Source organism: Nerophis lumbriciformis, linkage group LG04 (assembly GCF_033978685.3).
Source record: "Nerophis lumbriciformis linkage group LG04, RoL_Nlum_v2.1, whole genome shotgun sequence".
Lineage (NCBI taxonomy): Eukaryota > Metazoa > Chordata > Actinopteri > Syngnathiformes > Syngnathidae > Nerophis > Nerophis lumbriciformis.
The window spans coordinates 2,951,770-2,978,608 of record NC_084551.2 but is presented as its reverse complement, the minus strand read 5'-3'; the positions used below and the strand labels follow the sequence as shown (position 1 = coordinate 2,978,608).

The following is a 26,839-nucleotide window of genomic DNA, read 5'->3' as shown; positions in this document are numbered from 1 at the left end:
GGGGTGGAACTGTTTTGCCCATGCCAGTCCTGTGCTAATGGCTTCAGCGATGGTCTTCAGGACTTGGTCATGCCTCCACCTGTACCTTCCATCTCCAAGTGCCTTTGTACAGCAACTGAGGATGTGTTCCAGGGTTCCTCGCTTGGAGCACAGTGGGCATGCTGATGTCTCTGCTATGCCCCATGTGTGCAGGTTTGAAGGGCTTGGGAGCACATCATATACTGCCTGGATGAGAAATTTGATGCGTTGCGGCTCGGCTTTCCAAAGCTCAGCCCAGGTCACTCTCCTCTCAACCGCATTCTCCCATCTTGTCCAAGCTCCCTGTTGCTTCATTCCAACAGCTTTGCAGGTTCTTGTCTCCTCCACTGCCGCTCTCACCTCATCCTGAACAAGACGTCGGCCTTCCTTCCCCCCTAGTGTTCAGTTGGGGAGTTGGAAAGGACCCTAGCCCAGCTCGACCCCGTGTAACTGCTCCAACCAGGCTCCTGTGTCGCAGCCTTGCATCTGCCTCTTGAACTGCTTCCTCTGCCCTCCATTTCCTGCCAGTCCTCACTTGGATCCCTGCTTTGGCCACCTTCAGATCACTTGAGTCCCTGTACTGTACCACTTCTCTGGCTCTAGTTACCTTAAATTCCTCCTCCAAGGATTTGAAAGGCAACTGCAGTTTGTTGTTGTTCCCGTAGAGTGCAATGCTACTCAGGCTCTTAGGTAGTCCCAGCCATCTCCGGAGGTGGTTGCTGACCCTCCGCTCTAGGATCTCAACTGTCGAGATGGGGAACGAGTAGATGAGGAGGTTATTGGACGACAACCTTTTATTCACACGCTCAGTCTATTATGACGACGATACCATTTTGACAATCTAAAGCGTCATGCTAGTATAAATTAAATTGAATGACGACGATGTGATGCAAAGGTTGAGTCACGTTGCAGATCTCACGTTTTCTTTGTTATGCAAGTGTAAAAAGAAGTTAAAGGAGAATTGCACTTTTTTGGAAATGTTACCTATCATTCACAATCATTCTGTAAAAGAACACATTTTAAAATATTTTAATGCATCCTAACTCAAATAAACGCTAGCAAAAGTCAGCTCACAATGGAGGTTATGGGATACCTGCCAACTACTCCGGTTTTCCCGTAATTAGTACGGTTTTCATCAACCTATTCCGGGTTACGGTTGCAGTGATAAAAAATACGTTTTTTCATTAATTTTAAATTAATTAATTAATTAATTTTTTTAAATGCGCGAGGCTATTTATAGCACCGCTGCCAAGCACGAGGCACCAGTTGCCATTGTTTCCAAACGAGCGAACGATCATGGAATCAGCCGGAGAAACATCGCAAACGAGTCTTAAACCGAAAAGAAAACTGCAGTCATTCCGTGAAGAATATTCAAAAGCCTATCCGGGAATAATTATCCGTTCCAAAAAGGGTGAAAACTACGCGAATTGCACCTTGTGCAGACAAGATTTTTCGATCGGACACGGAGGAATGAGCGATGTAAAAGACTACGTTGGGACAAAAAAACACAAGTCTAATGCCGTTGCTAGCGATACAAGTGGAAAACTTTCAACGTTTTTCGGATTTTAGCCACAAAAAGGTAATGACACCAATGTTATCTATTGGAATTGTTTAGTACTGTTATACTGTTAAAAGTGTTTATACTATTTATGCTTTCAAGTCCAAGTTGAAGAAATCTTGTTAAATGTTGACAGCATAACTACCAAAATACAGAAGTATGTCCTTAATATTTTTGCAGTGCTATTTCTGTTGAAAAGTTCAAATGATTACATTAGAGATGTGATGTGCCACTTTTCAAGTGTCTGATGGCTTAAATTAATTTTCATTAATTTTTCATATTTTGAATTCTTTTGAAAGGCTTACAAAAAAACTACATTTGAATTGTAATTCCATGCTATTGACAGGACTATTAATTTTAATGAAGTTAGCTTACCATGTTTACAGTATGATAATTGTGATAGAAATGTGAATTTTAGGCACAGAATATTTTTTACAATTGAACAAGGCAGTAGATTATACAAGCTTGGACAGAAAGTTAATAATGACACCAATTTTTTTTTAAATGGAATTGTTTAGCACTGTTTTACCATTTGTTTACTGTAAAAAGTGTTTATACTGTTTATACTTTCAATTAACTGTCAAATTAACTGTCAAAATAATTTCAAACTATTGAAGTTAGCTTACAGAATAAACATGTCAATCAACCCATATGATTTTTGCTGTAATATTTTTGTTTTGAAAAGTCACTGTGACTGATAGAAAAGTGATGGTTTTAGCAACATTTTAACCTGTCTGAATGCTAATAATCATTTTGCGTCGGGGGGCGAAGCCGAACCCCCCACCAGGACTTTGTCCTGGACCTACCGGGGCCTGTGGCCCCTGGACCCTGGCTACTAGGTTTTTCTGATTTCAAAAGTTGGCAGGTATGTTATGGGATTCGCTTCATTCCGCCTATGAAGTACTCTAAAAACATCCAAAAACATCCATCAACACTTTACATGCTGTAAGTATACAGTATATGTAAAATTGTAACAGGCACATTCATAATAACATGTAACATTTATGTATTTTTGCTTATTTGAAGCATACGGCGGGGTATTAATTTCACAGACGCATCACAACGTTTGCTTTTTTCTTCAACAACAAAAACTACAACTACTACTCATGGGGGACTTCATGAGAAACAACAACTACAAATGATGATCTAGAACCTTATATTTTTAGCCTAAAAATAAGGAAAATGAGCTACAAGTTTTAGAAGCTTTGTGCTAAAACGATCCAGCTTTAGTGAAACACTAAGCATCATGTAACAGTAGTGCTAAGTGCTGAACAAGATATACAATCTTCGAACATATTAAAACAGTTACTTACTGTACAATGTCTGCTCTCAATCAATTGCCGACTGATGTAATGTTTATATTTCCCCGTTTCGATGATTTATAATTTGTAATCTAGACATAAATTTTAGCAACTGAAAGGCGATGCAGCAGCTCACCAGCTCAATATGTCAATAGCAGCATAAGCTAGTCATTACCTCTCTCTGTGATCAATACGGCACTAAAAGTAGTCCCTTTAACATTAGGGCTTATACCGTATTTTCCGCACCATAAGGCGCCCTGGGTTAAAAGCCGCGCCTTCAATGAACGGCATATTTCAAAACTTTGTCCACCTATAAGCCGCCCGGTGTTGTAAGCCGCATCTAACTGCGCTAAAGGAATGTCAAAAAAACAGTCAGATAGGTCAGTCAAACTTTAATAATATATTAAAAACCAGCGTTCTAACAACTCTGTTCACTCCCAAAATGTACGCAAATGTGCAATCACAAACATACGTATATCAACATGGACAGAGCTGCGTGAAAAAAGCCACCCGGCCTCTTCGCGTAAACTTAAACTTACCTTAACCACTCGCTCATCTTTTCTTCATCCATCCCTTCGAGTTAGCTTTTATGATGACGCCGGCTGGAAAGGTCTCTTTTGGCAAGGTCTTCCTTTTGAATATCACCATGGGTGGAAGTTTCTGGCCATTAGCATGGCAAGCTAGAACCACAGTGAAGGATGACTTCTCATTCCCTGTGGTGCGAATATTCACCGTACGTGCTCCCGTTGTATCCACAGTGCGGTTCACAGAAATATCAGTTGCTGTGAAATAGTAATCCGTGTGCGGATGGAGAGATTGCGTCTTTTCATGAACCGGATCCCTGACGCTTAGTAGGAGCCATTTTGTGGTCTTTACAGATGTAAACACACAAAGGAAATGAAACGTACGGTATATCCGCGCGCTTTTTCTTCTTCTACGCGGGCAGGTGGTTGCTTACAGTAGAAGAAGAAGCGCTTCCTGTTCTATGGGGGCGGGTGCTTACCTTGGCGGTTGCTTGCGTAGAAGAAGAAGCGCTTCCTGTTCTACCGGGAAAAAAGATGGCGGCTGTTTACCGAAGTTGCGAGATCGAAACTTTATGAAAATGAATCTTAATATTAATCCATATATAAAGCGCACCGGGTTAAAAGCCGCACTGTCAGCTTTTGAGTAAATTTGTGGTTTTTAGGTGCGGCTAATAGTGCGGAAAATACGGTAATAACAATATCGCTAATACTTGGTCAATACCCAGGTCACAACATGTACCGTATTTTTCGGAGTATAAGTCGCACCGGAGTATAAGTCGCACCTGCCGAAAATGCATAATAAAGAAGGAAAAAAACATATATAAGCCGCCCGGCCAAACTATGAAAAAAAACCTGCAACTTATAGTCCGAAAAATACGGTAAATGGAGTATTGTTGGAGTTTTTGGGATGTTTCTAGAGGGCTTTATGGGCGCAATTGACACAGTGGATGCAATGACTCCATGAATCCCAATGCATCCATTGTTAGCTGACTTTTGTTAGTGTTTGTTCATGTATTAGAATTCATAAAGAAAAACGTGTCCTTGTTTTACATAGGGATTGTGAATGATAGGCGAAATTCCCAAAAATGTGCAGTTCCCCTTTAACCACTGTATTGCATTACGTTAAAACTTACGGTAACACTTTAGTATAGGGAACATATGAACCATTAGTTAGATGCTTATTAACATGCAAATTAGTAAAATATTGGCTGTTAATTAGTCATTATTTAGTACTTATTAATGCCTTATTCTGCATGGCCTTATTATACAAGCAGTAAGCCATTAATTAAGAGTCTTCCCTAACCCTAACCCTAACCCTGACCCTAAGTCTTACCCTAACCCTGTGTTAATAAGCAACTAATTAATGGTTCATATGTTCCCCATAATAAAGGGTTACCAAACTTACTGATGTGGTGCTATTCTCCTCAAATTCTTCTTCTTTTAATGCCCATTATTTTGGATTAAATGTATTCTTCTTTTAACGCCCATTCTTTTGGATTAAATGTGGCAAAGACAATAGCTTAAGAAAAAGTGTGCAAGATGTGCGCAGAATAATCAAAGATTGAGAGGTATGTTCATAAATTTAACTCCGGACATATGCTGACAACTCGTGTGGTAACATTGTAACATTCTCAACAGTCATACATATGTCACAGTCATTTGTCTACGGATTACTGTAAAACACACAGGCCTTAGGCATACTTACTTGTCACACGAGTTTAACAAGAAGTTAACCGCTGTTGATGTTAAGACTTAAAAGATGGCAAAATAGAAGTCTGAGCCCTAATAATTAATGATAATATCAGTGTAATGCAGCAGTGTTTCCCTTTTTTGGACACATGGCCATTTGATGCCATCCCTTTGTAATAAACAAGCACAAACGTTCAAGTTTAATTAATCTCGTGTGGCTTTATGCAAGCCAGTTGTTCAAACCTTTAATGAGTCTTTACTCCTTAGAAGAATATTTTACCTCAAAGTTAAGTTAAGCAAATTTTAATTTACTGTATTTCTTAGCTGTGACGCTGTCAGCCAGATAGCAGAACTGCAGGTCAGCGTTCAAGATCCCAATAAGCAGAGCTTGTTTGTTCCTCTCAACATGATTGGAGATTGGACCAGCGACCTCTTCACTTGAGTGGCTGACAAACATCAAGCAAGCCAGTGATTGAATATTTGATAGAATGTGGTGATGGAAACAAAATCCATCCATCCATCCATCCATCTTCTTCCGCTTATCCGAGGTCGGGTCGCGGGGGCAGCAGCCTAAGCAGGGAAGCCCAGACTTCCCTCTCCCCAGCCACTTCGTCCAGCTCCTCCCGGGGGATCCCGAGGCGTTCCCAGGCCAGCCGGGAGACATAGTCTTCCCAACGTGTCCTGGGTTTTCCCCGCGGCCTCCTACCGGTCGGACATGCCCTAAACACCTCCTTAGGGAGGCGCTCGGGTGGCATCCTGACCAGATGCCCGAACCACCTCATCTGGCTCCTCTCCATGTGGAGGAGCAGCGGCTTTACTTTGAGCTCCCCCCGGATGGCAGAGCTTCTCACCCTATCTCTAAGGGAGAGCCCCGCCACCCGGCGGAGGAAACTCATTTCGGCCGCTTGTACCCGTGATCTTGTCCTTTCGGTCATAACCCAAAGCTCATGACCATAGGTGAGGATGGGAACGTAGATCGACCGGTAAATTGAGAGCTTTGCCTTCCGGCTCAGCTCCTTTTTCACCACAACAGATCGATACAGCGTCCGCATTACTGAAGACGCCGCACCGATCCGCCTGTCGATCTCACCATCCACTCTTCCCTCACTCGTGAACAAGACTCCGAGGTACTTGAACTCCTCCACTTGGGGCAAGATCTCCTCCCCAACCCGGAGATGGCACTCCACCCTTTTCCGGGCGAGAACCATGGACTCGGACTTGGAGGTGCTGATTCTCATCCCAGTCGCTTCACACTCAGCTGCGAACAGATCCAGTGAGAGCTGAAGATCCTGGCCAGATGAAGCCATCAGGACCAAATCATCTGCAAAAAGCAGAGACCTAATCCTGCAGCCACCAAACCGGATCCCCTCAACGCCTTGACTGCGCCTAGAAATTCTGTCCATAAAAGTTATGAACAGAATCGGTGACAAAGGGCAGCCTTGGCGGAGTCCAACCCTCACCGGAAACGTGTCCGACTTACTGCCGGCAATGCGAACCAAGCTCTGACACTGATCATACAGGGAGCGGACCGCCACAATCAGACAGTCCGAAACCCCATACTCTCTGAGCACTCCCCACAGGACTTCCCGAGGGACACGGTCGAATGCCTTCTCCAAGTCCACAAAGCACTTGTAGACTGGTTGGGCAAACTCCCATGCACCCTCAAGGACCCTGCCGAGAGTATAGAGCTGGTCCACAGTTCCACGACCAGGACGAAAACCACACTGTTCCTCCTGAATCCGAGGTTCGACTATCCGGCGTAGCCTCCTCTCCAGTACACCTGAATAGACCTTACCGGGAAGGCTGAGGAGTGTGATCCCACGATAGTTAGAACACACCCTCCGGTTCCCCTTTTTAAAGAGAGGAACCACCACCCCGGTCTGCCAATCCAGAGGTACTGCCCCCGATGTCCACGCGATGCTGCAGAGTCTTGTCAACCAAGACAGCCCTACAGCATCCAGAGCCTTAAGGAACTCCGAGCGGATCTCATCCACCCCCGGGGCCTTGCCACCGAGGAGCTTTTTAACTACCTCAGCAACCTCAGCCCCAGAAACAAAATGTTTTGATGAAATGTGGTATGACTACATAGTGACCTGCAGGCTTGGCTCCTGACCGTGCCATTGGCCTCCTTCAAGCTGCATATTAATCAGCGCTATTAAAATCTCGTCTTGAATTTGGAGCTGGAAAAAGTGTACGCGTCTTGCTCCCGAAAGTGTTATTCGGATACTCAAAATCGTGCCATAAAACTCCGAGTAGGTGGTAATAGCAAGTGAGTCACAGTCTTCACAATTACACCCCTGTGCAGCCTGTTGTCAATAACATAAGCAGTGGAGAGCTGCTAGTGCATGCTTCTGTAGGCGTTATGTAAGAGCCTGAAAAAAATAATAAATCAAAATAAATGTGCAGATTCATAAAAGTCTGGCAGATGTGGCACTGACATGATTGTGTTATGCAAGTCACCAAATGGTTACGGGCAGGTTAGAGCGCTGCAGATTATCGCAGTGATCCATCTCGCCTGGGGCTGTCATCCGGTAAATCCATTGACAGGCTGTATGCCCATAATCTGATGATTTGTCTCGTAGCCTCATTTCCTGTGTGGCTCAAACTTTGTTGCTCCCATGCAAACAGCGGTGCACTGTGCATGTAATGTATACCAACGCCCACTGTGCAGCAGGTGTATTGAGATGAGAGATGACTGGATGGTTTTTCCTCTGGTCATGGGAGAGTGTGACTGCATTGGGGAAAGAGGTGGAGGAGTCCCCACGCATAGCGGTTTTAGTGTGTTTCCTGCAAAGAGCCACTGTGGCTTAATGTTGCATAAACCTAAGTACTGACACTTGGACTTCTAAGTTATTTGTGGCCTCCCTTGTTTCTGTGGTTAAGAAATGCATGCTGTTTTTTCTACTAGCCAAATATCAATATATACAAAGTAGTGTTGTCCCGATACCAATATTTTGGTACCGGTACCAACATGTATTTCGATACTTTTCGGTACTTTTGGATACTTTTCTAAATAAAGGGGACCACAAAAAATTGCATTATTGGCTTTATTTGAACAAAAAATCTTAGGGTACAATAAACATATGTTTCTTATTGCATGTTTGTCCTTAAATAAAATAGTGAACATACAAGACAACTTGTCTTTTATTAGTACCGTATTTTACGCACCATAAGCCGCCCTGGGTTATAAGCCGCGCCTTCAATGAACGGCATATTTCAAAACTTTGTCCACCTATAAGCCGCCCCGTGTTGTAAGCCGCATCTAACTGCGCTAAAGGAATGTCAAAAAAACAGTCAAATAGGTCAGTCAAACTTTAATAATATATTAAAACCAGCGTGATGTGGGCGCGCATGGAGTCGTATATCAACATGGACGGAGCTGCGTGAAAAAAGCCACCCGGCCTCTTCGCGTAAACTTAAACTTACCTTAACCACTCGCTCATCTTTTCTTCATCCATCCCTTCGAGTTAGCTTTTATGATGACGCCGGCTGGAAAGGTCTCTTTTGGCAAGGTCTTCCTTTTGAATATCACCATGGGTGGAAGTTTCTGGCCATTAGCATGGCAAGCTAGAACCACAGTGAAGGATGACTTCTCATTCCCTGTGGTGCGAATATTCACCGTACGTGCTCCCGTTGTATCCACAGTGCGGTTCACAGGAATATCAAAAGTCAGTGGAACCTCGTCCATGTTGATAATGTTCTCTGGCCGGATCTTTTTTTCAGCTATCTTGTTTTTACAATATGCACGGAAAGTAGCCAGCTTTTCTTGAAAGTCTTTAGGCAGTTGCTGTGAAATAGTAGTCCGTGTGCGGATGGAGAGATTGCGTCTTTTCATGAACCGGAAACCTGTCGCTTAGTAGGAGCCATTTTGTGGTCTTTACAGATGTAAACACACAAAGGAAATGAAACGTAATATCCGCGCGCTTCTTCTTCTTCTACGCGGGCGGGTGGTTGCTTACAGTAGAAGAAGAAGCGCTTCCTGTTCTATGGGGGCGGGTGCTTACCTTGGCGGTTGCTTGCGTAGAAGAAGAAGCACTTCCTCTTCTACGGGGAAAAAAGATGGCGGCTGTTTACCGTAGTTGCGAGACCGAAACTTTATGAAAATGAATCTTAATATTAATCCATATATAAAGCGCACCGGGTTATAAGCCGCACTGTCAGCTTTTGAGTAAATTTGTGGTTTTTAGGTGCGGCTAATAGTGCGGAAAATACAGTAAGCAAGCAAAAAAGGCTCCTAATTTAGCTGCTGACATATGCAGTAGGGATGTCCCGATCCGATATTTGGATCGGATCGGCCGCCGATATTTGCCAAAAAATGCGTATCGGCAAGGCATTGGAAAATGCGGATCCAGATCCAGTTTTAAAAAAAACTCCGGTCCGTGTTTTCCAACGCACCGATTTAAATAATACATTCCACTTTTCTGCTGCTCCGTAATTTCCGTTCCGCATTTTCCAGCACACCTTCAACACATCCACAATTCTCACGCAGTTGCTTTTAGCTGCTGGCATTACACGACAGGCTCTTCTCACTCTTTCCTGTGTCTCCCTCTCACAGACAGCAAGCGCACATTCTTACACATGTCACATACTGTCACGTCATACGTCACATACGTATACGTCCTCTCCGAGCAGAGACTAGCTGTGATGCTAGCGCAGCCGCTAAGGTGCGCGCCTGTGCAATTGCGCACTGCTCAAGCGTCCTCTGCTCACAGCAAATCTATGCCACGCACAACATCAAGTAAAAAAATAAGCGCATAACAATTTTCGACACACGGACACGACAGAGAAAACAGTTTTCGTCATCATTGTTCAAATATTGTAACGTCTGTCGAGACGCTTATCTCCATTAATGCAGTATGAAGAAGAATGTTTTAATGTAGACACATAGAATCATCATACTGTTGTGATTATATGCATCAAGTGTTCATTCAAGGCTAAGGCAAAATATCGAGATATATATCGTGTATCTCGATATGGCCTTAAAATATCGCAATATTAAAAAAAGGCCATATCGCCCAGCCCTAGTTCAATGATGCCATTTCTGTTTGTCATGTATAATTTTGTCTATTTTGTGTTTATCCTTGAATAAACAGGTCAGTTTCTTGTTACCAACCATTGTGTATTATTCAAACTCCCCTAATTCAGCTGGCTAGTTGTTATCAAGAGTACTAAAACCCTTTTCAACATGATTCTGACAACTAAGTAGGCTAAATAACTTTAAACTTTAATACATGCTCGGATAGGTCAGTATCGGTCAGTATCGGTATCGGATCGGAAGTGCAAAAACAATATCGGTATCGGATCGGAAATGCAAAAACCTGGATCGGGACAACCCTAATATGCAGTAACATATTTAGTCTTTTTCCATTCAATTATTTTGTCAAAATTATTAAGGACATGTCATAGAAAATGAATTATTAATCTACTTGTTCATTTACTGTTATTTATCTGCTTACTTTCTCTGTTAACATGTTCTATCTACACCTCTGTTAAAATGTAATAATCACTTATTCTTCTGTTGTTTGGATACTTTACATTAGTTTTGGATGATACCACAAATTTGGGTATCAACCGGACCGGTACTTTTTAGAGGTGGTATAGTACCGAATGTGATTTGTTAGCATTGCGGTACTATACTAATACCGGTATATACAAAGTATTAGGGATGTAACCCATTTCAGATACAGATACACAATGTAAACGATTTAACCCCCATTCAACCTGTGACCAATGTCCAATAATAGTGACTGTAATGATATTATTTAACTGTTTTTGTTTAGCTAGCTTATAAATGGTTATCACAATGGGAGTTGCGGAATTTTCAGTGCATGTATGTTTACTATTAACAAAACTTCAACATCCGTGCAGGTATTTTTCTTAAAGGGGCTGTTTGCATCTTGTTCAAAGAAAATTTTACCAGAACACCACTAGCTTATGTTACCATTAATGGTTTAACAGAACATCCATCCATCCATTTTCTACCGCTTATTCCCTTTGGGGTTGCGGGGGGCGCTGGAGCCTATCTCAGCTACAATCGGGCGGACGGCGGGGTACACACTGGACAAGTCGCCACCTAATCGCAGGGCCAACACAGATAGACAGACAACATTCACACACTAGGGCCAATTTAGTGTTGCCAATCAACCTATCTCCAGGTGCATGTCTTTGGAGGTGGGAGGAAGCCGGCATATATATTTTTTAAATGTCAATATTTTTCACAAGTAGTTATTATATTGAATCAAAATTGCTCATTGGCCTGAGAAAATACTGCGGTGTTCAGGCTGTCACTCACAGCTGTCTCGTGCACATAAACCAAAGCAGTTCCTAAGAAACACTTAACAATTTGCTGTCATCTTGTTGTTACGATAGAATGCACATTCAATGAGAGCTCATTTAAGTTGTTAAAGTTTAGAAAAAAAGCTATAATTAACTGACAACAAACAGCATAGTTTACATGCACAAAGCCGGAAGAAGGCGGAGTATAATGCTTATATGACTTTGGAAAGTTAGCACCCTCTAGACAGCCGTTTAAAGGTTGAAAACAGCACCTTTTAATGAATGCTTTGATTCTAGTGGGTGTTTGTTGGCGCCTTGACCTGATTCATATTCAGTTTAGATCCACGTTTGAAAGAAGCCCCATTCCGATCTGAGGATTTCTCATTTAATCAATTTTATTTTGTCTTCGAGCTAAGGCTGCAGCTAACGATTATTTTTCTATCGATTAATCTATAGATTATTTGATCGATTAATCGGTTAATCTATAGATTATTTTTCCGATTAATCTATAGATTATTTTTCCTTTTACCGATTATTTTTTTATTTAAAATGAAGATGAAAAAATAAATGTAGGCCAGTTTTTTCAAAAGGCATGACTTATTTACAAAAAAAAAAGTATGGCCACTCAGTCAACATTGACAACAACATGACAAAATATTCTGTAACAATGTAAACATTTAAAACTTTTAACATTTAACAAAATTAAAAGTAGCTTATTTGCTTTTTAATGTGCAAATATAAAAGTAAACATCCAGTGCAAATCTTAATATTCTGCAATAGTATAAGCATTTCAAAAGTAAAAGTATTGCTTATTTTGCTTTAAAATGTACAAAAATAAAGATAAACATCCAATACAAAAAAGTGCAAAACGAAATATTCTGTAACAGTGTAAACATTTCAACAAAAGTAAAAGTATTGCTTATTTTGCTTAATAACACAACAATGATAGTATGATTAAAGTGAAAGTTAATTGTTGGTTTGTACATAGTATATGTAACTGTTAATGTTGTAAAAGGTATTTGCACAACTAATTAACGTTAGCGTCTTTGTAAACACTGAACAGGCATGCCAGTGCAGCAGAAAACCCAATATGCAAATACATAAATACCTAACCAATTAACCACCTATTTAGATACATATTTAAAATCCATATTCAATATAAATATATTATTAAATTAGCAGTGAAACACTCAATCTTAAACGCCGTCTACTGGTAGAAAAATGCCTCTTTTTGTATGCCCTCACCAGCAGCCAATGATCCAACACAGTTAAATCCAACACTTTAAGTTGAGCGACTTCACCCCTCCTGATGAAGCAAACTGCTCCAACATTTGTCAAACTAAGCAAAGAATATCAACACTAAACAACAGTTACATAACACACTGTGTGTATTTAGCCTCCAGACTAAGCACGCTACATGCACACAACCCCCCCCCCCGCCCCCCCAATCTCACCAGCGCAACAGGTGCGCCACACCCACAAAGACAACTAAAGTGCAATCTTACCGGCTGTCCGTTCAGCTATTGGTTTTGGTACACTTTTGGCACAACTCTGGGTTTTCTGTAACGAACTAAACCTTTTTCCACTCTGCGCTGGCGTCTTTTGTACTCCTTGATTTGACAAAGCTGTCTAATTACCGGGCTCGCGCACCAGCAGATGAGACAGGAGCGCGCCGCGTTATACCTGCGCGTGAACGTAAACTGATCGGTTCTGATCATATAAGCCGACTGGCCGAAATAATGCCAAATTATATACATTTCCTGGGGTTGCCTAGGTGAATAGGGATGCGGATGTGCTCTAAGATAAAATATAATTTTATTAAGTGGGGTTTGGCTGGTTGCTCAGCAGCCACGGTTGCGAGCTCGCGCTTCAGCTGACGAGACAGCTGTTCGCCGCTACAACATTATTAGGCAGTTTATTGAAATACTCCCACACTTTTGACGACTTTTGGCGTGCTTTTTTCCCCTCGCTTGCACTGCTCGCATCGTCTGCTTTGCGCTCCGCCATGACGGTAGTGTGACGTAAATATGCGACGCATCGACGCACAAAAACGGCGTCGACGTATTTACGTAACCGATGACGTCGACTACGTCGACGCGTCGTTTCAGCCTTACTTCGAGCTACAATGACCAATATTTTAAAAATCGTAATTGTGTCCAAATAACCATGTTGTTCAAATCTTGCCTTGATTTTCACAGGCACATTTCTACCAGGCATTTTAGTTCAGTTCAGCTCGCAATGACACGGCTTGGAATGGTCCATTTGTTACACAAGTGCCCGTTCTCTGTCAACCAATCAGCGGACTGTGTGTTGAGTTCCCTCTTATGTACAGTACCTCTATGGGCAAAGTGTGGCTAAAAGTGGTATGGTTCTGATCAGATAGATTGCTTGCTTAGGCTATTAGTGGAAACACGGCAAGGAATTGCTTGAGCATAGCAGACATTGTAGGGAAGCAGAGGGAAAGGTTAGCGAGCAGACATTTATGTGCTATGTGAAATATGAATGAGGCCACTCTACTCCAAGCTTGACTAAGCTGCGCTCTTATGTGTGATCTATACTTGGCTAGACACTCATAATCCTCTTTGCTCTTGTAGACTGCACTCACCTGAAACATCTACAAAACTGCTGACTCTTATCACGTCCAAACTCAAACAACTCCTTGACTTTTATGAAACAAAACGCACCTCCGCTCGTAATGCGGCGTAAGCTGCCGTGGTATCGCAACATACGATTACTTCACAGCTGTCTGTCCTTCTATTGACAGGGTTCGCCTTCCCTGACTGGGCCTACAAGCCAGAGTCCAGCCCGGGTTCCAGGCAGATCCAGCTGTGGCACTTTATCCTGGAGCTTCTGAGGAAAGAGGAGTACCACGATGTCATCGCCTGGCAGGGGGACTATGGCGAGTTTGTCATCAAGGACCCAGACGAGGTGGCCCGGCTCTGGGGGGCCAGGAAGTGCAAACCCCAAATGAATTACGATAAGCTGAGCAGGGCACTGAGGTAAAATGTCATGAAAGTTGTACTTTGGTCGTGTACATTATTGACGCAAATATAAGACAGTCTTTTTTTATCTGAAAAATATGGGCCTCATATGGGCAGTCTTTTATTCGGGATCTAAAAATTCAGATGGTGCCAAGCAGAGGTGGGTAGTAACGCGCTACATTTACTCCGTTACATCTACTTGAGTAACTTTTGGGATAAATTGTACTTCTAAGAGTAGTTTTAATGCAACTTACTTTTACTTTTACTTGAGTATATTTACAGAGAAGAAACGCTACTTTTACTTCGCTACTTTTATCTACATTCAGCTCGCTACTCGCTACTAATTTTTATCGATCTGTTAATGCACGCTTTGTTTGTTTTGGTCTGTCAGACAGACCTTCATAGTGCCTGCCTTACTGGTGACATTTCACTCCGTTCCACCAATAAAATGCAGTCACTAGTGACGTATGACTCCGTTCCACCAATCAGATGCAGTCACTGGTGACGTTGGACCAATCAAACAGAGCCAGGCGGTCACATGACCTGACTTAAACAAGTTGAAAAACTTATTGGGGTGTTACCATTTAGTGGTCAATTGTACGGAATATGTACTGTACTGTGCAATCTACTAATACAAGTTTCAATCAATCAATCAAAAGTGTGAAGGAAAAAAGACACTTTTTTATTTCAACCGTACATCCCGTCACAAGCCTAAAGACTGACTGCACAGTTCCTGTCTTCACAATAAAAGTGCTGCTCCATCGCGCCTGCGCTTTCAAAATAAGAGTCTCCGAAAGCCAGCGCAAACAAGCTAGCAAGCTACGGAATTTGCCGCCAATGTATTTCTTGTAAAGTGTGTGAAAACGAATATGGAAGCTGGACAAATAAGATACCAAAAACCAACCACTTTCATGTGATATTAGACAGAAAGGAGGAACTTTTTTTCTCCTGCATTTGAAAACGTGGACGTTATCATCACTACTGTCTGATTACAATCAATGCAAGTCATCAGAATCAGGTAATACACCAACTTATATTCTAGTCTTCATGAAAGAAAGGAATCTATATGTTAAACATGCATGTATATTCATTAAAACACCTTTAACATGTAAACAAAAACGGCAAAATAAATAAATATAAATAATATACTGTATATATCAATGTGTATATATATATATATATATATATATATATATGATATGTGTGTGTATGTTACTCATCAGTTACTCAGTACTTGAGTAGTTTTTTCACAACATACTTTTTACTTTTACTCAAGTAAATATTTGGGTGACTACTCCTTACTTTTACTTGAGTAATAAATCTCTAAAGTAACAGTACTCTTACTTGAGTACAATTTCTGGCTACTCTACCCACCTCTGGTGCCAAGTTAATTCAGATGGTTACCCAAGTGACCCAGAGCTTTAGTTCCGGTCACTCACACACACACCAATAACCTGAAGGGAAGCAACGACAAGCTGGGCAAGTTAGTGAACAAGATGATGCTAATTTTAAGATAATTGTGACTAAAGAAGGAGAGTTGTCATTGTTATTAATTGCAATCTGCCTAGTTGTTGTTTCACTAATAGTATAATCGAGGTTGTCTTATATTCGGGTTAGGGATGTCCCGATCCAGGTTTTTGCACTTCCGATCCGATACCGATATTGTTTTTGCATTTCCGATCCGATACCGATACTGACCGATACCGATACTGGCCTATCCGAGCATGTATTAAAGTTTAAAGTTATTTAGCCTACTTAGTTGTCAGAATCATGTTGAAAAGGGTTTTAGTACTCTTGATAACAACTAGCCAGCTGAATTAGGGGAGTTTGAATAATACACAATGGTTGGTAACAAGAAACTGACCTGTTTATTCAAGGATAAACACAAAATAGACAACATTATACATGACAAACAGAAATGGCATCATTGAACTAGGGCTGGGCAATATGGCCTTTTTTTAATATTGCGATATTTTAAGGCCATATTGCGATACACAATATATATCTCGATATTTTGCCTTAGCCTTGAATGAACACTTGATGCATATAATCACAGCAGTATGATGATTCTATGTGTTTTGATTGATTGATTGAGACTTTTATTAGTAGGTTGCACAGTGAAGTACATATTCCGTACAATTGACCACTAAATGGTAACACCCCAATAAGTTTTTCAACTTGTTTAAGTCGGGGTCCACTTAAATTGATTCATGATACAGATATATACTATCAGATATATACTATCATCATAATACAGTCATCACACAAGATAATCACATTGAATTATTTACATTATTTATAATCCAGGGTGTGGAGGGGGGCGCCGGATGTAAGTGTCAAAAAGACAGCCAAAAGAGTTTGATATGAGAATAAATCTAAAGTTAAAATATAGGGTAGAAATGCACCCATTTGCAGGAAATGTAGTCTTGATTTTCAAAATGTTCTTTCAAGGCTTGCACGTCTACATTAAAACATTCTTCTTCATACTGCATTAATATATGCTACTTTTAAACTTTCATGCAGAGAAGGAAATCACAACAAAAAAAAATCACTAATTTTTTCATACGGTGTTGATGTGGACATTTTTGCCTCGGCATTTTGATGGTGTGGACGTGTGGCACCGAATGGAGATAAACGTCTCGACAGACGTCACAATATTTGAACAATGATGACGAAAACTGTTGTCTCTGTCGTGTCCGTGTGTCGAAAATTGTTATGCGCTTATTTTTTTATTAGATTTTGTGCGTGGCATAGATTTGCCGTGCGCAGAGGACGCTTGAGCAGGCGCGCACCTTAGCGGCTGCGGTAGCATCACAGCTAACGTTAGCCATGCCGCTACCTCGCTCTCTGCTGGGAGAGGACGTATACGTATGTGACGTATGACGTGACAGTATGTGACGTGTGTAAGAAGGTGCGCTCGCTGTCTGTGAGAGGGAGACACAGGAAAGAGTGAGAAGAGCCTGTCGTGTAATGCCAGCAGCTAAAAGCAACTGCGTGAGAATTGTGGATGTGTTGAAGGTGTGCTGGAAAATGCGGAACGGAAATTACGGAGCAGCAGAAAAGTGGAATGTATTATTTAAATAGGTGCGTTGGAAAACACGGACCGGAGTTTTTTTTTTAAACTGGATCTGGATCGGCATTTTCCCATGCCATGCCGATACGCAATTTTTGGCAAATATCGGCAGCCGATCCGATCCAAATATCGGATCGGGACATCCCTAATTCCGGTTAATTTGGTATTTTCCATGTTTCAAAATTGTATTTCTTCTTGTTGGTTTTATTATGATCTTGTACAATTCCCTCCAAATATGGTCAAAAACCTTAAGACACACCCCCATTATTACACTCCATCATTAATTTTACCAAGCAGAGATTTTGAACGGTCCTTAGTTCTCATTCAATCTTAGTCCAGTTTACCACCAAGGCTTATTAGAATAATTTCTCAACCCGATCAAATACAGGGAAGATTTCCACCACAGAGTTGTGGAGGACTTTGCCATCTCTGACTGGAAGCATTTCATTCAGACCCCACGCAGTCACTTGGGCCTTTTTACACTTTGGCACTTGTTCACCTTAGACATTCCATTAGTCATGTCTGTTTAAGCACAAACAAAAAGCAATGACCCAACGCTGCGTGGCCACGTGGCGCTCACACAGTATTGACCTGTACAAGCTTAGCGCTGTTGTGCCAAGTAAAACAGTCAAGTGTTTGGGCAAGTCACACCTCAACGCCTTTTGGGTAAAGTTTTCATTTCCAAAAGCAACAGCCACTGTAAGCCAAGCCTATTAGTGTGTTACTGCAGTGATTTGGCTCAGTTTTGTAATGACTTATGTAGCTTTTAACTCGGCTTTGGAAATACGTAATCTACTGTTCAGTCTTTCTTACCTAATACTGGCATTATATTGATTTTCGTTTTACTGTGCCTATTTAGCGTTAATTATAGAGTTTTCTTTCGTCAACTTAGATCACTTCTCTGTTGGGAAAAGAAATATCAATGTTTTTTTATACTCTTCTCCACTGCACAGTACCTAGGCATCACTTTTGATGGTTTTCCATTGAGAAAAGCAGGTACCGGGGTTTTGAATGTGTGCATCATTGTAATGTTTAAAGCATACCGTATTTTCCGCACCATAAGCCGCCCTGGGTTAAAAGCCGCGCCTTCAATGAACGGCATATTTCAAAACTTTGTCCACCTATAAGCCGCCCCGTGTTGTAAGCCGCATCTAACTGCGCTAAAGGAATGTCAAAAAAACAGTCAGATAGGTCAGTCAAACTTTAATAATATATTAAAAACCAGCGTTCTAACAACTCTGTTCACTCCCAAAATGTACGCAAATGTGCAATCACAAACATACGTATATCAACATGGACAGAGCTGCGTGAAAAAAGCCACCCGGCCTCTTCGCGTAAACTTAAACTTACCTTAACCACTCGCTCATCTTTTCTTCATCCATCCCTTCGAGTTAGCTTTTATGATGACGCCGGCTGGAAAGGTCTCTTTTGGCAAGGTCTTCCTTTTGAATATCACCATGGGTGGAAGTTTCTGGCCATTAGCATGGCAAGCTAGAACCACAGTGAAGGATGACTTCTCATTCCCTGTGGTGCGAATATTCACCGTACGTGCTCCCGTTGTATCCACAGTGCGTTTCACAGGAATATCAGTTGCTGTGAAATAGTAATCCGTGTGCGGATGGAGAGATTGCGTCTTTTCATGAACCGGATCCCTGACGCTTAGTAGGAGCCATTTTGTGGTCTTTACAGATGTAAACACACAAAGGAAATGAAACGTACGGTGATATCCGCGCGCTTTTTCTTCTTCTACGCGGGCGGGTGGTTGCTTACAGTAGAAGAAGAAGCGCTTCCTGTTCTATGGGGGCGGGTGCTTACCTTGGCGGTTGCTTGCGTAGAAGAAGAAGCGCTTCCTGTTCTACCGGGAAAAAAGATGGCGGCTGTTTACCGAAGTTGCGAGATCGAAACTTTATGAAAATGAATCTTAATATTTATCCATATATAAAGCGCACCGGGTTAAAAGGCGCACTGTCAGCTTTTGAGAAAATTTGTGGTTTTTAGGTGCGGCTAATAGTGCGGAAAATACGGTACTTGCCAACCCTCCCGAATTTTCCGGGAGACTCCCGAAATTCAGCGCCTCTCCCGAAAATCTCCCGGGACAAATGTTCTCCCGAAAATCTCCCGATTTTCTGCCGGAGCTGGAAGCCACGCCCCCTCCAGCTCCATGGACCTGAGTGAGGACAGCCTTTTTTCATGACGGGAGGACAACAGGGTGACAAGAACTAAATCATCCAGACTAGAGATAAATTGTATTATTATGTTTATCTTACCTAAAAATAAATATAATTTTATTTAATTAAAAAAAAAAAAAAAAAAAATACATTTTTACTATATTTGGCTAAAAACATCAAAATTAATTGTATTTTTATTTGTATTTTTTCCTGACTCCTTATTACATCCAGCCATAGAATTATACATTAAAATAAACATATTTGAAATAATTGATTTAAAATTATCATAATAATTGGACCTGAGTGAGGACAGTTTTTTCATGACGGAAGGACAACAGGGTGACAAGAACTAAATCATCCAGACTAGAGATAAATTGTATTATTATGTTTATCTTACCTAAAAATAAATATAATTATTATTTTTTTTTTTTTTAAACTAAATACATTTTTACTATATTTTGCTAAAAACATCAAAATTAATTGTATTTTTATTTGTATTTTTTCCTGACTCCTTATTACATCCAGCCATAGAATTATACATTAAAATAAACATATTTGAAATAATTGATTTAAAATTATCATAATAATTCATTTAAAATGACCATATTTAATTATTAAAATAATTGCTTGTTTATCAACAACTTTAGCATGTTATTCATATACATTTTGAAACTCTCAGAAGCCAAGTTATGTTATATTCCTTAATATTTATTTATGCAAGTTTGAAGTATCAATTATCTAAACACAGTTTTGTTTGCATATTTTCAGGATGTAGATATATATATATATATATATATATATATATATATATATATATATATATATATATATATATATATATATATATGTATGAAAATACTTGACTTGGTGAATTCTAGCTGTCAATATACTCCTCCCCTCTTAACCACGCCTCCAACCACGCCCCGCCCCACCCCCACCCACGCCCCCACCCCCCACCTCCCGAAATCGGAGGTCTCAAGGTTGGCAAGTATGGTTTAAAGACACTTGGCTAGAAATTAGAAAGATAAACAAACATGCTAACTTCATTTAGTTCATGATTAGACTCCGCAGTCCCCACTGCAGAAGGGTTTGTTATATCTCGCTGCTCTTAGTCTCCTCTTGGATAAAATACCTTGGTTGACCAATCAATCAATCAATCAATGTTTATTTATATAGCCCTAAATCACAAGTGTCTCATAGGTCTGCACAAGCTACAACGACATCCTCGGTTCAGAGCCCACATCAGGGCAAGGAAAAATTCACAACCGAGTGGGATGTCAATATGAATGACTATGAGAAACCTTGGAGAGGACTGCAGATGTGGGTGACCCCTCCCCCTCTCTCTAGGGGAGACCGGATGCAATGGACGTCGAGTGGGTCTAGCATAATATATGAAAGTCCAGTCCATAGTGCATACTTGCCAACCTTGAGACCTCCGATTTCGGGAGGTGGGGGGTGGGAGGCAGGGGGCGTGGTCGGGGGTGGGGCGGGGGCGTGGTTGGGGGCGTGGTTAAGATATATATATAGATATATATATATATATATATATATATATATATATAGATATATAAATTAAAAAAAATACTTGAATTTCAGTGTTCATTTATTTACACATGTACACACACATAACACTCCTCTACTCATTGTTGAGTTAAGGGTTGAATTGTCCATCCTTGTTCTATTCTCTGTCACTATTTCAGAACACACGCATTATACAAATATACATTATAAAATCAATAAGAAAACGGGAGCTCTAATTTGGGAGTCTGAATTAGGATCAGAAGTTCCTATATAAACATTGCGCACTCACGTCGCCATTTTGTATTGATTACTGCAGCTGTGCACTGGATTCATTCACAAATACAAACTACAACTCACAAACACTTTAGAGTTAGGCTCCACCATCAGAATGTGTACTTAAACTTATAAAGATCACATGGATATTATTCAGTGAGTTGATTCACCAAAACTAACCTGTTATACAGGAGGAAAAAGCACACAGGACGTTTCAATTGTTCACAGACTGGTCGCGCTCATCAGAATGACAAGACACTTCCGGTCTGCAGGTGATAGCATTCAATTGGGAAGAAACGCCCTACTGCCCCCTACTGACCAATGTGAATACTGATAAATGTGTAATGACAGCTCCAAAAACGAATTCAAACCACAAAATAAACTAAATAAATCAACACAAAAATGTGACACATTATGGGTGGGTCACATGTGCATGTACAACAGGCTGTCAACACGTCACTCAGGTCCGCATGGAGCTGGAGGGGGCGTGGCCTCCAGCTCCGCCTGAATTTCGGGAGATTTTCGGGAGAAAATTTGTCCCGGGAGATTTTCGGGAGAGGCGCTGAATTTCGGGAGTCTCCCGGAAAATCCGGGAGGGTTGGCAAGTATGCCATAGTGGATCTAACATAATAGTGAGAGTCCAGTCCATAATGGGGCCAGCAGGAGACAGCCGCATCCTGTGAAGTAAATACAGGAGACCCTTGTTCTCCTTTATTGTTGTCGTCTGTTAGCGTGTCTTATTGTGACTGATGTGTTCAATGTGGTGTGGTTGTCCCAGGTTCCCACTGTTCTATTTTAAAGTCATATATATATATATACATACATACATACAGCTGAATCCAGCTGGTGCTGTGCTGGCTTTTAAAGCTTGGGAACACTTGTGTACCCTTTTAGCTGCCATGGATTGCAATCAGGCCCGGCCCTAACCAATCTGGCGCCCTAGGCAAGATTTTAGGTGGCGCCCCCCCACATCGGCAGTGAAGTGTATATACTCACAAGAAACTGAATAGCTTTGTCTTTGACCTTTTTTTTTTTTTACTTACAACTATACCTAATATATAAAGGGGTGGAAAAGTGACTATTACCTGCAGGGCAAACATTAGCTAACCAGAAGGCAATAACAATGTAAACAAAAAACACCTGCTTAAAAGATCTAATACAAATGTCCCTGAGGAATGTAAGGTGGGAGTACTGTAATTACCTAACGTTACATTATTATTTTCCATAACAATTTAGCCCCCTCCACAATATTAACCCGACGTTAAAACAGAACTAGCTATTTATTGATTAGCAATTGCCGAATCATGTAACATTAGCTTAATGCTAAAAAGCCAGGTTACTATCACATTCTGTAACAGACAAATAATTTCATGTAGGCTAACGTTACCTACCTGCTACCTCTGTCTTTTCTCGTTTCTCCTCTTCTTTTCTCTTTTTTCTTCCCTGGGCACCTGACAGTTTTGGCCGTTTTGGCATCTTGTGTTGATTTTTTGATGTGGTGACGTCCAAAAAGAGTCATGATACGGGAAGGGAGGGGGCGCATCGTGCAGGGGGAGGGGGGGGCGTAATGTTGTAACAAATAATATTTCTATTAAATAGGCTTTACTTTGCATTTTAATTAACGTGGGATTATTTTTTGTATTTAGAAATAATAGTACCACCTTTTTTTCTTTTCTTTTTTTTTTGTCTCCAACATTTGTGGCACTGGCGTGGCGCCCCCTGATGGACGGCGCCCTTAGCATTTGCCTATACGGCCTATGCCACGGGCCGGCCCTGGTTGGCAAGTATGGTTTAAAGACACTTGGCTAGAAATTAGAAAGATAAACAAACATGCTAACTTCATTTAGTTCATGATTAGACTCCGCAGTCCCCACTGCAGATGGGTTTGTTATATCTCGCTGCTCTTAGTCTCCTCTTGGATAAAATACCTTGCTTGACCAATCAATCAATCAATCAATCAATCAATCAATCAATCAATGTTTATTTATATAGCCCTAAATCACAAGTGTCTCATAGGGCTGCACAAGCCACAACGACATCCTCGGTTCAGAGCCCACATTAGGGCAAGGAAAAACTCACAACCCAGTGGGATGTCAATATGAATGACTATGAGAAACCTTGGAGAGGACTGCAGATGTGGGTACCCCCCCCTCTCTCTAGGGGGAGACCGGATGCAATGGACGTCGAGTGGGTCTAGCATAATATTGTGAAAGTCCAGTCCATAGTGGATCTAACATAATATTGGTAGTCCAGTCCATAATGGGGCCAGCAGGAGACAGCCGCATCCTGTGAAGTAAATACAGGAGACCAGAGGTGGATAGAGTAGCCAGAAATTGTACTCAAGTAAGAGTACTGTTACTTTAGAGATTTATTACTCAAGTAAAAGTAAGGAGTAGTCACCCAAATATTTACTTGAGTAAAAGTAAAAAGTATGTTGTGAAAAAACTACTCAAGTACTGAGTAACTGATGAGTAACATACACACTCATATCATATATATATATATATATATATATATATATATATATATATATATATATATATACATACATACATATACATTGATGTATACAGTATATAATTTATAAGTATTTATTTTGCTGTTTTTGTTTACATGTTAAAGGTGTTTTAATGAATATACATGCATGTTTAACATATAGATTCCTTTCTTTCATGAAGACTAGAATATAAGTTGGTGTATTACCTGATTCTGATGACTTGCATTGATTGTAATCAGACAGTAGTGATGATAACGTCCACGTTTTCAAATGGAGGAGAAGAAAAGTTCCTCCTTTCTGTCTAATACCACATGAAAGTGGTGGGTTTTTGGCATCTTATTTGTCCAGTTTCCATATTCGTTTTTATGCACTTTACAAGAAATATATTGGCGTCAAACTCCGTAGCTTGCTAGCTTGTTTGCGCTGGCTTTCGGAGACTCTTGTTTTGAAAGCGCAGGCGCGATGGCGCGGCACTTTTATTGTGAAGACAGGAACGTCCTCATGTGCGGTCAGTCTTGAGGCTTTTGACGGTACGGTTGAAATAAAACAAGTATCTTTTTTCCCTCACACTTTTGATTGATTGATTGGAACTTTTATGAGTAGATTGCACAGTACAGTACACATTCCGTACAATTGACCACTAAATGGTAACACCCCAATAAGTTTTTCAACTTGTTTAAGTCAGGTCATGTGACCACCTGGCTCTGTTTGATTGGTCCAACGTCACCAGTGACTGCATCTGATTGGTGGAAGGAAGTGAAACGTCACCAGTAAGGCAGGCACCTTGAAGGTCTGTCTGACAGACCAAAACAAACAAAGCGTGCATTAACAGATCGATCAAAATTAGTAGCGAGTAGCGAGCTGAATGTAGATAAAAGTAGCGGAGTAAAAGTAGCGTTCCTTCTATATAAATATACTTAAGTAAAAGTAAAAGTATGTTGCATTAAAACTACTCTTAGAAGTACAATTTATCCCAAAAGTTACTCAAGTAGATGTAACGGAGTAAATGTACCCACCTCTGCAGGAGACCCTTGTTCTCCTTTATTGTTGTCGTTTGTTAGCGTGTCTTATTGTGACTGATGTGTTCAATGTGGTGTGGTTGTCCCAGGTTCCCACAGTTCTATTTTAAAGTCATATATATGTATATATATATATATATATATATATATACATACATACAGCTGAATCCAGCTGGTGCTGTGCTGGCTTTTAAAGCTTGGGAACACTTGTGTACCCTTTTAGCTGCCATGGATTGCAATAATTAGTTCTATTGGTTGATACATTTTACTTTTGTGGGTCAAACTAAAAGCACAACAATGTAGTGTGTTTGTCAGAAAAATAGCAGCACAGGGGGCATGTTTCCACTCATTTTAACCCTTTTGTGTGCAACAGTGGAAGAGTTAGCTTACTCAAACACAGTTATGTGACAAAATGAGGACACCATATGGTCCAAACTGTGTGCATCCAAAGATGGCCGTACTTGAACCAAGCCCTAATAATTAGTCTGATTACATAATTTACGACAGCTGTGATTAAGATGGCATCTGTGACAGAAGTGCACTTGTGGGACACACACGTACACACGTCCATGCAATGTCAAAAGTCCGCATTTAGAATTCCTCAATTAGAGAGACAACGACCGTGTGCTGCGACCATGCCGATTATTTATAGCACGTCCATCCTCTCCAGCTCTGACAGATTTGAAGCTTAAGCTGCGGTAAGTGCTTAAATATAGCGAGTCTTAGTGCGCTCCGATGCACTGGCCTCAGAGGCCGCCCATCAACTTAGCCACCGTCCAACTCTTCCTCCTTTCTTGTTTGGTCAGGTGCGGATGAATGGAGCAAAGTCACCTAGGAGGCTTAAAGCGAGAAGAGCGGGCAAAAAAAAAAAACCGCCCCCTCGCCCACGCCGCCACATGACATGACACCGGATCTGTCCTCGGTCTCCGAGTAGGATACGAGTCCTCTCAAGCTGCACGTCAATAGTAATGTGGCAGGAGGATTTGCGGCACTAAAGATTAATGAAGTAATAAAGAGCGGAGCCCACGTGTGCTTGTTAACAGTCCGCATATGGAGCGAGTGGCTGGAGGCCAGGCCGACTTGTGTTCTTTATGTCGAGGAAACCTGAAGTCTGCAACTAATTGCGCGCATGCGGCAATTACAATCCCGACACCTATACTTGAAAAGGCTTGCGTGTTTTGAAGTGCGCTTTTTATCGTTATTACTCGCACCTCAATTATTATTCCCTGCCTGCTGCGCACATGGCGGAATTTCTCCCTGTCCCCTTGCATCAGACACGGACATGTGGCTTTCCATTAAAAGGACGTGGGCTCAGTCCGCGCGTCCTCTTGGTCTCCTGCTCCCACAGCCGCTGTGACATTCCCACTCCTGTTGAGAGGATTACACTCACACTGTGTGCTAGTGGCCATGGTGGAAAGGTTACACTGTCATTTCATAGTCTGGACTTTCAACTATAGGGTTGTGCCTAATCTTTGATTAATCAATTACTCAGTTTTTTAACAATCAACAGATTGATTAATAGTATCTTGAAGCAACTGAGATAAAATGGAGTGCAACACTATGCTACAACCAGCAGGGGTGCGGTTGACTCTGTCTCCCTGCGGCATTATGGCATACTTGCCAACCTTGAGACCTCCGTTTTCGCGTGAACGCGCAAAACCAAGGGTAAAGGTTAAGACAAGGGGCAATGGGTAGTATTTAGATTTGGCCTAATCTGCTCAATATGAAACTGACATTGAAGCAGGAGTTCAGAACCACAAACAGAGCCTCTTCCATCGCTATTAAAAATATAGGAAATCTTGTAAAATGCCCACGCGACTTCTAATCAAGGGTGCATTGTACTAGTCTGTTTTGATTAGTATCTAGTTGGTTTCCCATTCTGGTACATACCCAGTTACTGAACCAATTCCAAAGCAGTTTAAGTGAGAAAATAATCAGACC

General features: G+C 41.2%; 1 protein-coding gene across 1 annotated transcript in view; it reads left to right on the top strand.

The window, feature by feature from the left end:
* erfl3 (Ets2 repressor factor like 3) overlaps positions 1-26,839 on the top strand; it is a 198,487-nt gene that overhangs the window by 131,855 nt on the left and 39,793 nt on the right. The window contains exon 2 of the mRNA XM_061947533.1: positions 14,131-14,365. Coding sequence (XP_061803517.1) covers positions 14,131-14,365 — 235 coding nt within the window. The remainder of the gene's footprint in view (positions 1-14,130; positions 14,366-26,839) is intronic.